Source organism: Loa loa (assembly GCF_000183805.2).
Source record: "Loa loa unplaced genomic scaffold supercont3.299, whole genome shotgun sequence".
Lineage (NCBI taxonomy): Eukaryota > Metazoa > Nematoda > Chromadorea > Rhabditida > Onchocercidae > Loa > Loa loa.
This window is the reverse complement of record NW_018108479.1, coordinates 9,694-21,779: the sequence shown is the minus strand read 5'-3', so window position 1 is coordinate 21,779 and position 12,086 is coordinate 9,694. Positions and strand designations below refer to the sequence as shown.

Sequence of the window (12,086 nt, the reverse complement as noted above, 5' to 3'; positions counted from 1 at the left end):
TTTGAAATATCTATGCTAAAATATATTGGGGGATTTTATCAATGGAATGTTATCACCAGGAAAGTGGTCATTCATTAATGCAAATGACATAATTGGAGGAATGCTTATCAGCAGGATGGTTATCATTTAAATACATCAAATACACGACAATGAAAATATGCTAATTTTAATTCTAGAAATGAATATTATTCTATTACTAATAATTAATGGATGTCATACATTACATTTATTTTCATTTGTAATCTATTGATGATAATGTTAGGGGAAAATATAAGTGATAAGACTCGAATTATTGCCTTATCATTCTCTTTTTTTGTTTCCTTTTTCATTTTAGTTAATTATGGTAATATTAATATTATCGTTACTGATAGGAAAAGATTTATATTGTCATAAATCTGCTTTTTCAGATGAGAACGAAAAAAAAAAGCGATAGCCAATGGTTTAATATCCGGTATATGATTACGGTATTATCAATATAATATTACCTTATCAATGCTTCAAATCTATGTTAGCCTTTCTTTCACACATTTTTCTTTCTCTTTTTACTCTTAAAAATAATTACCTCTTTCAATGTTATGCAAATATGCCCTCAGTATAGCATATTATTTTTACCAAGAGATATATAAGAATTCCTTTAATGTATTTTCCAAATTATTCCTTATCATTATCACTGAAGCACTTATTTCTTCTTTTTTTTCCTGTTTTTCTTCTCAAATATTTTTGAAATCATCATGATTTTAATGAAATTTGAAAATTTAATCATAAATAATTACAATATTGCATCCCTTTATCTTTTCCTTTACTTTTTTTTTCTTGTTATTAGTTATCTTTAAAAAGAACAAAAAAGTTTTTGTTTGTTTCTTTCAAAATCAAAATTCTTTAAATTTAAGTAATTTAAAATGATGGTGCTAATTATTAGCAAGATTAAGAAAAAGTAACAATTTTGCATTTCTAATTGCTAATCTAATTATGATAGTTACTATCATCTAATATAATTTACATATATCTTTTTTTTTCATTCCCTTAACTAAAAACTTTTTTTCGACAGAGATTTCGAATTTTTCCTTTTTTTTTCAAAGCACAAAGTATTTGTAACGAATTAGCAGCAAAAGTTAGCCATGAAGTATTTGAAAATCTCAAACTTTCCCAGGAAAATTTCTTCTCCGTAAATTAATTCATAATTTTTGCTTCATATATGTATCCCTCCAAGTGGTTTTAGCGTACTTATATTAGGCTTTTAATCACTAAACTAACTTTATTTTCACTAATTGCTAGGATGAATTTCAATGATTTATAGAAATTTCAAGCTTTAAAATTTTTTGTAATGCTTCTTTTTTTTTGTTTTTGTTCACCTTTAATTTAATCCTATCCATTCATTCCAAATTTTAATTTACTCTTTTCTGTACACCTCAATTTTTACCTTTTTCCTTCTCAACAAAATTAATAACAAAAAATTTGTCGCAAATTAACATGTTTAAGCAAACATTATTTTTATCATTCTTATTTTTCATTTAAATTAAATTGAAAGGAAATTTAGGAATTTTGAAAATGAAATCAATGCATAGAAATTACGCATTTTGAAAACTATTGAAAGGAGCATTTTTAAATTTTCACAATTACTGGTATCTTCCACAATTTCCACTTATAATTTTACCGCAACAATGAAAAAATTTAAATTTCTAATTTTTTAGCATTATTAAATTGTTGTTTTAATCCTTCGTCCTTCTGAAATTATTTATAATTTAGTTACTCAAATTTTAATTAAATTTTAAGTTATTTGTATAAATTTTATTATTTTTTAGCAATAACTAATAAATGATTGGTAACATTTTCCTTTCTCTTTGTCGAATTTCTTCATATTCCATCATCAAAATGATTTAAATTTTGGCTAAAATTATAAATGTTTTGTGGAATAGAAAATCCATTAAATTTGATATTTCAGCATGCAATTTCCAACAGCAAAACTTCTTATCACTGGAATTTTTGTGGTACTTGGAGGTGGATTTAATTTTGGTTTTCAAGTATCAATTATTAATCCGATGGGTAAACTATTGCAACAATTTCTAGTACAATCTTTAGAAAGGTTATGTGATCTTTGATATCATCTTTTTTTTTTTTTTGAAATAATATTTGCTATAACAGTAAATTTGATGTATCCATATGCTATTAATTTAGTATTGGAAAATTAAACTAAGTTGAGTTTATTGTTTTAAGCCTAAAACTTTGACAGTCCTTTGAAGTTTTAATTTTACAAAGTAAATTATTATATTTGACACAACATTTCGTCCATGTTCAGTAAAATAAAGTTATCAGGCAATCATTTGAAAACTTTTCTTCTTTTTTTTTTTCAAGTAATTGGCATTTAAGATAAACTATTCAAGCAAGAGGTGTCAAAATAAGCCAAAAAGTGATGAACCATTCAAACAAGAGATGTCAAAATAAGCCAAAAAAGTTTGTCTGCAAAAAATGAAAAATATACATCTGTAAATGACCACAAATTGTCACTTGTTAAGTCAATCATCTAAAAATTGTCCATCTGAAAATGACATTTAAGTTGTCAATATCAGACCAACTAAAAGTTATTTAAAATTATCGATTTAAAATTTTGATTTGATTTTTTGCATCATATTATCAATAATTTATATCATCTAATCTAACAATTATTAATTTTTGTGCCATTAATTAAAGTTTTTAAAATATTTCATTTACCATATTGTGATGCTTAATTTGTTTAATGCTCAATGCATAATGTTTAGCGCTTAATTATGCTTAATTTTTTACATCTGTGTAAAATAATTAAAAGTCGATAAAAATTATTATTTCAACTTGAATGGAATTGTTACTGGAATCAATCCCTTAATAAGAAACACTTATAAAATTAAACTTATCAGGATTATTCACCAATAAAAATACTTATTAAATTAAACTTGCCAAAATTATTCACTTATCTGAATTATTCCTTGATAAAAGTACTTGCGAAATTGTCATAATTTTCCTATTAAAATACTTATAAAATTTAGCTGACCAAAATTACTCTTTGGTCAAAAGTTTATTAAGTTAAACACATTACATAACTTATCAAAACATTTATCAAATCAAACTTATTAAAATTGTTTACTTACCAAAATTATTCCTCGATCAAAAAAAAAAAACAAACTTACCGAAATGAAGAAAAAAAAAACTTAATCGAAGCTTACAAAATTCTCGCAAAATAAAATTTGAAAAATAAAATTAGTCAAAATTCCCTTATCATAGTAGTTATGCAACTAAGCTTATCAGAATTGCTATCTAATCAAAATGTTATCATGTTAAATGCATAAAATATTTTCTTAACAAAGCACTCATCAAATTAAACTTACTTATCACACTTAAAATTAAACTTGTCACACTTAAAATTATTTCTTGCAATATTATTATTATCATATCTGATATCATTTATAGTCGTTATGGTATAGAATTTTCGGAATTATCGATACGATTATTTTGGTCATTTGTTGCTGGTATTCTATTCATTGGAGCAATCATCGGTGCTACAGTAATACCACCGGTGATTAAGCGTATTGGTTCACGACGGTCATTTATGGTTATTGGCATCGTTGGTTTATTTTTCGTTTTTTAATTTTCATTTCCAAAAAATTTGATATAATATTGAATACGGTATAATCTAAAATGTATGCTATTTTCCTGACTCCTGAAATATTCCGTAACTACTCAATCGGAATACATATTTACCGGAATTAAAAGTTGAAACTTTATTATCGAAATCCAAAAAAAAAACCAACTGATTATATACATATTCATTAAATGTTTTATAGATATGTTATTTTAAGATATTCAGGAAATTAAAGTGTTCCGAAAGTTTCTCTTTTAAATTAATATTATCATTTCAAGATGAAATATAAATAATTACCAACTATGCTAATTCTAATTTGTCTACCTTAAAAAATTCCTGAATTACTAGTAATTAGTAATCAGTCATTTAACAATATTAATAATCAAAAATTTCGCATCAAATTTTCAACCAACACTCATTTAATGTTTTAATTAATTAATTTAACATCTCCATAAATAGTTTGCTTTAATTGATTGTTACAATTCCATAAAAAGTAGTTTTTTGACTTTTAATATATTAAACTGTAAGGAATATAATGACAATATTCGAAAAAATTTCTGTCATTTTTTTTATTTTTACTTAAAAATTTCTGCTAATAAGAATTTATTTCAGTAAAATTAATAATTTTAGTTAATGATTATTGCTCTTTTCCTTTCACCCTTATCACAATATACAAATATTGCGGAATTATTCATTCTTTCACGATTGATTGTTGGCATTTGTGTTGGAATGTGTACTACTGTACAAGGTGTATTCTTGACTGAAATTAGTCCAGGTAATTTCATTTAAATTATTTATAAAATTATTTCCAAATTTAACTTATATCATTTAATATGTCACTCATTCGCAAGCATTATTATTTTTCTTTTTTTTAGTTCTTGCAATTTGCAACAAATGCACATATGATAATTAGATATCAATTTAATTATTACGCGTAATTAGGTAATAATTAGATGTTGAAATAATTAGATAATAATTGGACATCAAAATTTAATTCTTTTTTAAAAACAAACATCATTTTGAGTTATCCTAAGCGTTACTATCGTAGACTTTTTTAGGCATAATAATGATTTCTTTCATTTTCTTAAATTTTATTTCATTTTTTCAACAAATTATATTTTCTATAAAATAATTTGCATTTTTCAAAATAGTAAAATTTCTTAGCACGAAAAAAAGGAACCAAAAATCAAAAACCAAAAACAAAAATATTATTTTTCTTTTTTTCTCGCCAATCATAAAAATTATAAAATTTCAATAGATATCAAATTCAACGACAATTTCCTCATTAATAATACATTTTACATTTCTTTATAAAGTTCATCAAAAATTTTAAATTTTTTCTAAATTTTCAAATTTTTATTATCATTAAATAATCAATTGATTCTATTATATTATATATAAGCTGTTGAATTTGTCAATTTTTTATTGCCAAATTTATTGCGTCTACTTTATTTTTTTTTTTTGCAGTTTGTTTTCGTGGCCTAATGGGAACATTAACTGGCCTATTCACTAATATTGGTGCATTACTAGGATCAATGATTGGTTTACCACAAATTTTTGGAAATAAAAATTTATGGCCTATTGGTTATTATGTGGAAATGATTCCATGCTTAATGTTTATATGCTATTCGATTTTTATCCTTCATGAAAGTCCATTATATTTTTTAAAACAAATGAATGTAAATGCAGCAAAAGAATCGATTAAATTTTACAATAAAAGGAGAAATATTTGTCAAATAGATGAAGAAATTTCAAAATTAACAATATCTCAAAGAAATATGGAAAGCCAACTAAAAGATATTAATTGGATGAAACTTTGGCATGATAGGTTTATTTTTTTTTGTTGATTTATTTTTAATAACTATTAACTGTAATTAATTTGATAATTGAAATAGCTAAAAATGATATTGTATTTTTATTTAGAAATTACAAATTAATCATTCATGTATTATTGGAATATTATTTGTTTGATTTTTACTGATTCATTATTATAACCTTTAACCCTGATTAATTTAGCAGTTGAAATAATACTAAATAGCGTTACGTTTTTGCTTAGGAATCATAAATTAATCATTCATTATTTGTAATATTTGTTCAAAAAAAAAAAAAACAAAAATATGTGTCAATTATGAAAAGTATTATGATAATTATTGAAATTGATTTTAGAATTTTATAAAATTTGCATATATTATCTTCTATCAGTTGTACTAAACACTATATCAAAAGCTTCTAAAAAAGTAAACAATGTTAAAGTATAGCAAAATTGATTGATTTTTTTTTCTTCTAATCGTTTTAAAAAATTTCAGATAATTATTAGAAAATTAATGAAATAGATATATAAATACATTTAAATTCAGGGAAAAAAAAGGAAATAAAAAACAAAAGTGATATTTTATTTTAGGGCAACTCGTCGAGCGTTATTTCTCTCGGTACTTTTGAATTGTGCGGTAAGTTTTAGTGGTATTATGGCGATGGTATTTTTTGGCACTGCACTACTGGGCGCTATTGGTTTCACATCAACTGATGCATCATTGGCAAATTGTGTTGCAGGATTATCTGGTACCATTGGGATTCTTATTCAAGCTATCACTATTGATAAGGTTAATTTTTTGTAAGCAAAAATTTGTTACATTTAATATAGCTCATAAATTTTTACTTTCTTTTGTTCGATAATTTTAATTAATTAATGAAATGCAATAATTTTAATCCCTAATACTATTATATTAGCAATATTGATTGATAATGAAAACATGTTAATTATTAGTCATTTCTTTTCAAATATTCAAAAATAATCAATAAAAAAAAAGTGTTTTTTCTTTTTTTAGATTGGCCGTCGTTCTTTACTTCTTGGAAGTTTGATTAGTTTAACATTGGTAAATATTGGAATGATGATACTAGTTTGGATCTTTGGCCAATATCATTACTCTTGGCTTGGCTATTGCTTTCTCTTTCTCTTTACATTATTCCTATTCCTTTTCAGGTTTATGTTCTCTTATATACACTTTAAAATGATATGGATAGGTTTGATTTGTTAGTCTAAGGCTTCAAAATGAATTATCATTATCATTATGTTTATCCTAGGCATTGAATTATTGCTATCCTAAAGCCTTATAACTCATTTATTACCATTATCACTATGATAAATTGAGGTATTTAAATAATATCACGGATGATAGCATCATAATGTTAGTTTTTGAAATCAATAAATTTAATTAAATCAATTAATACATTTAGCTTCTAGCAATTATTTACAATTTAAAATGATATAAAATAAGACTTAACATTTTAAGTATTTCATTCTTTTTGATCCTTTTCCAGTATCGGTATTGGTCCAGTTGCATGGTTTATTGCTACCGAATTAGCCGAACCATACTGTCGTGCTCAGGTACAATCATTGTCTATTTCGGCACAATATATCACCTGTTTCCTGTGTCCAGTTATATATCTACCACTGGAGAAATTAATCGGACCACTCAGTTTCCTGATTTTTATCACTCCTCTAATCATTACAACTTTTTGCATCTATTATTACATGCCGGAAACTCGTAATCGTAATCCGGAAGAAATTTATCATTTGTTAGAAGGCAAAAAATAATACCATCAAAATCTTCTTTTAAAATGATACATTTTCTATCATTTCAATAATTTGACACTTACTTTAACAGTTGAATACTGTAATATATTCAGTAAATTTATGGCTTGCTTCATTATGTCAACATAATTGAACTTTGATAATGCCGAAAGTATCAAACAAATCGTAAACAATGATATTTGATATGACATTTTAACCGGATACGATATCAAATATGTTAAAATATGAAATGAATTAACTTGAAGTAACTTCTGCTTGTTAGTTATACATCATGAATTTCATTCAAAAGATAAGCTTATCCATTAGCGGGTAAATGGATGTACTTCACTGAATATCAGATAATTGAGCTAATTTTTATTAGATTATATCAAATTAACAACTGTATCTAAAAAATAAATTTAATTGTAATGAAAATATTTGGAAAATTCTTACCCAAAAACCAAATTAATTAAATTTGCATGAAATAAATTTGATTATGATAGAATAAAGATTGAAGGATCGATAGAGATAAGTTAAAAATTAAAACTCTAAACTGTTAATCACTGATTAGCTTTTGGATAAAAATCGAATAATGTCATGTTTGGAATGAAATAATAGAAAAAAAGAAGTTTGAATTGAATTGAAATGAAAACGATATATAATTATAAAATTTGCTGAAGCAAAAATTTCCATTATTAACTTCAGAAATTATAAGAATAGAGTATAATATTCATCAAATGAAGCACAATTCAACAAAAAATTGTTGAGAATGGGAAAAAATTCAACGAAGAAAGTAATATATTGCAAATAATTATTCAATTTACATTTGAGTATTGCAGTTCAAAATTATTCGTGTAATAGTTTTACTTATATGTTCAAATTTAATAAAAAAATAAATAGCCCCATAATAATTGTGATTGAATAAAAAATCTAATTAATACATTGAGATTGATCAATTCCTAATTTAGTTCATTTACCTGAATAATGTGATAAACGAAAAGGATTGCATAGCAATTGATATTATTCTACTGATAAAATTCAACTAAATTATCATTTAAATAAATATGTTAACAAAAAAAAAAAAGAGAGGTAAAAAGTTTCTGTGTTTTTTATTTTTGAAAGAAAATTTTCAGGAAAGCAAAAGAACGCCATTTTCCCACCTTTTTTTTTCTTGCAAATAAATATCCAATATTTAAATTTCAATGTGAATGATAATAGGCATATTACTTTTAAAAAGATATGGGAAATGAAATATAAATAAATAAGTAATAATAAAAACGATTAATTCTTAAGAGATCAAAGGAAAAAAAAAATTTGAAGGCATAGAATTTGAAAAAGAAGAAAAAAGAAAAAAAAAGTTAGAAAAAAGGAGGAAGAAGGACGGAAGACATTCATTGAATGAAAATGTATTGATTGAAATGAATGGAAATGAAATGAAATGGAAATGAATAAATGGATTTTAATCGTTTTTTTTTTCTATTTCTTTCACCTCATTATCTTCCTTTTTCATTCATTTTCAATTTCATAAGGAAAAGAAAAAGTTTATTATTTCTTTTTTCCGGTTAAATATTAAAAAATTTTTTTTTCAATTTTTTTTTCTTTCTTTTTTCCTTTAACTTTTTATCGTGCATGCATTTGTAAATAAAAAAAAATTATATAATAAATATATGTTTTTCGATCTTTCGATCCTTCGATCTAGTATATTAAAAAATTATTTTTGCTGCATAATTCACATTTATCAATCATATGTAAATGCAACGAAAAACTAATGAATTTTTGTTTTCATTTTCACAAAAATACTTTAATGGGATTCCTCCAGCAATTTGTTTCTAATTTTTTATTTATTTATTTATTTATTTACTCATTTACTCATTAATTTGTTTACTTATATAATTATCTATTTATTTATTAATCTATTCGTTTATTTATTCATTTATTTGTTTGTCTGTGTATTTATTGATTCATCTCTTTATTCATCAATCTATTCGTTCATCCATTTATTTATTCATTCATTTATTTATTTGTTTATTTACTTATTTATTTATTTACTTATTTGTTTTTACTTTATTTTCCTGCTCATTCATTTACCTATTTACTTACTTATTCACTTATTTTTTCTACTCATTCATTCCTTTATTTGTTCATTTATTTATCAATTCATCAATTTATTCATATATTTATTTGTTTATTTACTTTTATCTACTCATCCATTTATTTATCTATTGTTTATTTATTTATCCACTCATTTAGTTACTCATTTATTTACCTACTTATTTATTTCTTCATTCATTTATTTATTTACTTGTTTATTTTTTATCAAAAAACACTTCAACATATTTCCTTTATCAAATTGGCGTAATCATTCATCACAATCAATGCACTGTTGTTAATGTGTTGGTTTAAGAAATGAAAAAGAAATTAAAAATGGAAATGGAAAATGGATGATGTGAAAGATTTCTTCTGGTTTCTTTTACGCATGCTATTAATATATACATATATATAAATAATGGCCACAGAAAAAAGAAAACTTTTTTTTGTTTTTAAAATTTCATAAAATTTTTTTTTCAAAAAGAAAAAGTTGCAAAAGTTTTGTATTATTGGAAATTTTTGCTAATTCCATGGCATTAATTATCTTTTATATTTAGTTTAATTTTAAAAGAAAAAAGAAACTTTCTTTTTCATCAATTTGTTTTTTGTCTTTTCCAATTTCAAATGTGTAAATTTAATTAAAAAAATGATATGATATGATAAATTTATGCAGATCGCTTCGTTGTAGTGATAAATTTGATGATAAGAAGAAAGTTGAGATTTTTGAAATTCTCCTAAATGACCCAATTTCAGCTGTTTCAGTAAATTTAATCATCATATTTCGAATAATTCTGTATCAAAATAGGAAGGAAATAATTTTAGAAGGGATAGAGAAAGAGAGAGAGAGAGAGGGAGAGAGAGATTGAGTATCCTTGTTGATGGAAGAGACTAATGCAAAGAAAAGAAAAAAGAAAGAGGAAACGAGAAGACAAAATTTATTATTTTTTATTTTTTAAATTATTAATCATTAAATTATCATTTTAGCCACATATTGTTACTTTTTGACATTTTGATCACTTCTTTACATTTATTCGTCACTGATAGTCAATAATTATCAATTCATATCTTTTCATTTTATTGATTTCTTATCTTATCACTTAATGTTCTTGCTCCTTTTTTTTTTCTCTCGTATCACTTGATAATTACCCAATTATATGAATTATTGAAATGTGTTAAATTTCCATTTATTATAATTAAATTTCAAATTTTCATCATTTTTTTTCATTTTCATAATTTTATCGTTTTCATGCTTCCTTTTTTTTCTTTTTTTTAAACCATTTTTCAATTTCTTTCATCCAATTTTAGCAAATAATATTATTCTCACATAAATCATCCATAAATCCAATAAATATTTCATTGAAATAGCTCAAAATTTACTTGAAAAAAGGCAATAAAATTTTGAAGAGCAAATAAAATACTCGTGAGAAGGAATAAAATTCATTTTAAAATTTAATTGTTCCATAGGATTTTCTCATCCAAATCTTACAAAACTTTTATTTTATAGTATTTAAAAAGAAAAACAAACATGTAGTCTTATCTACTTTTAAAATAAACAGAAAAACAAAATTTTCTTTTTTACTCTTTTACTAGTTTTTGATATGCTACGATAAATTGGAATTTAACAAAAAAAAAAAATCCATTTCGTTGAAAAGTTGCACAAATTTTTAGTTCATTTGCAAAATTTTTGGATACCGTTTTGAATATTTAAATCAAATTTAAAATTTAAAAACAAAACGAATTAAATTTAAAAAGAAAGTGGAAAAAGAAAGAAAACGATTTCAAATAAATAGACAACATCGAATGTTCACAATATGTATGTTGTCCATCAAATTTAGCAAAAGTACTTTGGATTAATACTATTTTAACTTTCCTTTTGCTTTCACACATTTATTGATTTGTTTTCATCTGATATTCGAATTTTTAAATCTTACTAAAATTAGCGAATTGAAAGAGGAAAATTGAACTGAAACGAGTGATTCATCGAGAAAAATTACTTTGTTTCATCTAATTCCAAGTTTTTATATTTCAGAAAAAAATATCCAACTATTTGATGTGATTTTGCAAAAATTGCAAAAATTTTTTTGAGCAAACTTTTGCACATTTCCATTGAACTTGCACGTATGTTTCAAATTGTTTCAGAAATTTTTTAAAGTTTTCGTTGTTAACACAGAAACTTTTTCTTTAATTTTGATTAAAAATTTCTAAAATTTCATCCTTTTCGAAATTTCATTTAAATTTTAAAATTTTTGTTTATCATTTTTCTCTTTGTTTTTTTTAGTTTCCACTTGATAAACATCATCCACTATAAATTATACTTTTATTAAAACAATTACACATTAAAATAATTATGTATCTATTTAATTGTAAGTAATTCGTTTCCTTTTATTTAAATTAGTGTTAAATCTTTTAATACTAATTAACAATTTTCACCTGCAACAGTTGTTGTTGTTATGTATCAATTATGAATGTAAATTTGAATTAATCAATTTAACCTTATCAAACATACTAATCAAAATTTGCAAATTAAAATAAGTGTAGGGAAATTTTTTTTTTACTTATTGAAATTTGCACCAAATTGAAAAAAAAGTGTGTCAAACTTTGTTTATTGTGCATAGTAAATTGTTAAATTTAAAATTTCCACACTTTTGTTTTATTATCTTAGAAAATTCCAATACTAACTCGTAGATTTACAAGAATTTACTGAATATAGACTGTGATCAATTATGCAACCTCTCTTCTCTGAATATCTAAATATTGAACATTAATATGGTAAATCATTCAAAGGTGCTAATTTGCATAAAATCATTTGCCACA

General features: G+C 23.6%; 1 protein-coding gene across 1 annotated transcript; it reads left to right on the top strand.

The window, feature by feature from the left end:
• Nucleotides 1-1,943: 1,943 nt before the first annotated feature.
• Nucleotides 1,944-7,208, top strand: LOAG_08651 (hypothetical protein; the record flags this gene model as incomplete). Its single annotated transcript, XM_020447756.1, has 7 exons — nucleotides 1,944-2,083; nucleotides 3,442-3,595; nucleotides 4,244-4,388; nucleotides 5,081-5,441; nucleotides 6,015-6,213; nucleotides 6,439-6,593; nucleotides 6,932-7,208. 7 exons carry the CDS (start codon nucleotides 1,944-1,946, stop codon nucleotides 7,206-7,208), a joined length of 1,431 nt encoding a protein of 476 aa, XP_020302049.1.
• Nucleotides 7,209-12,086: the final 4,878 nt, after the last annotated feature.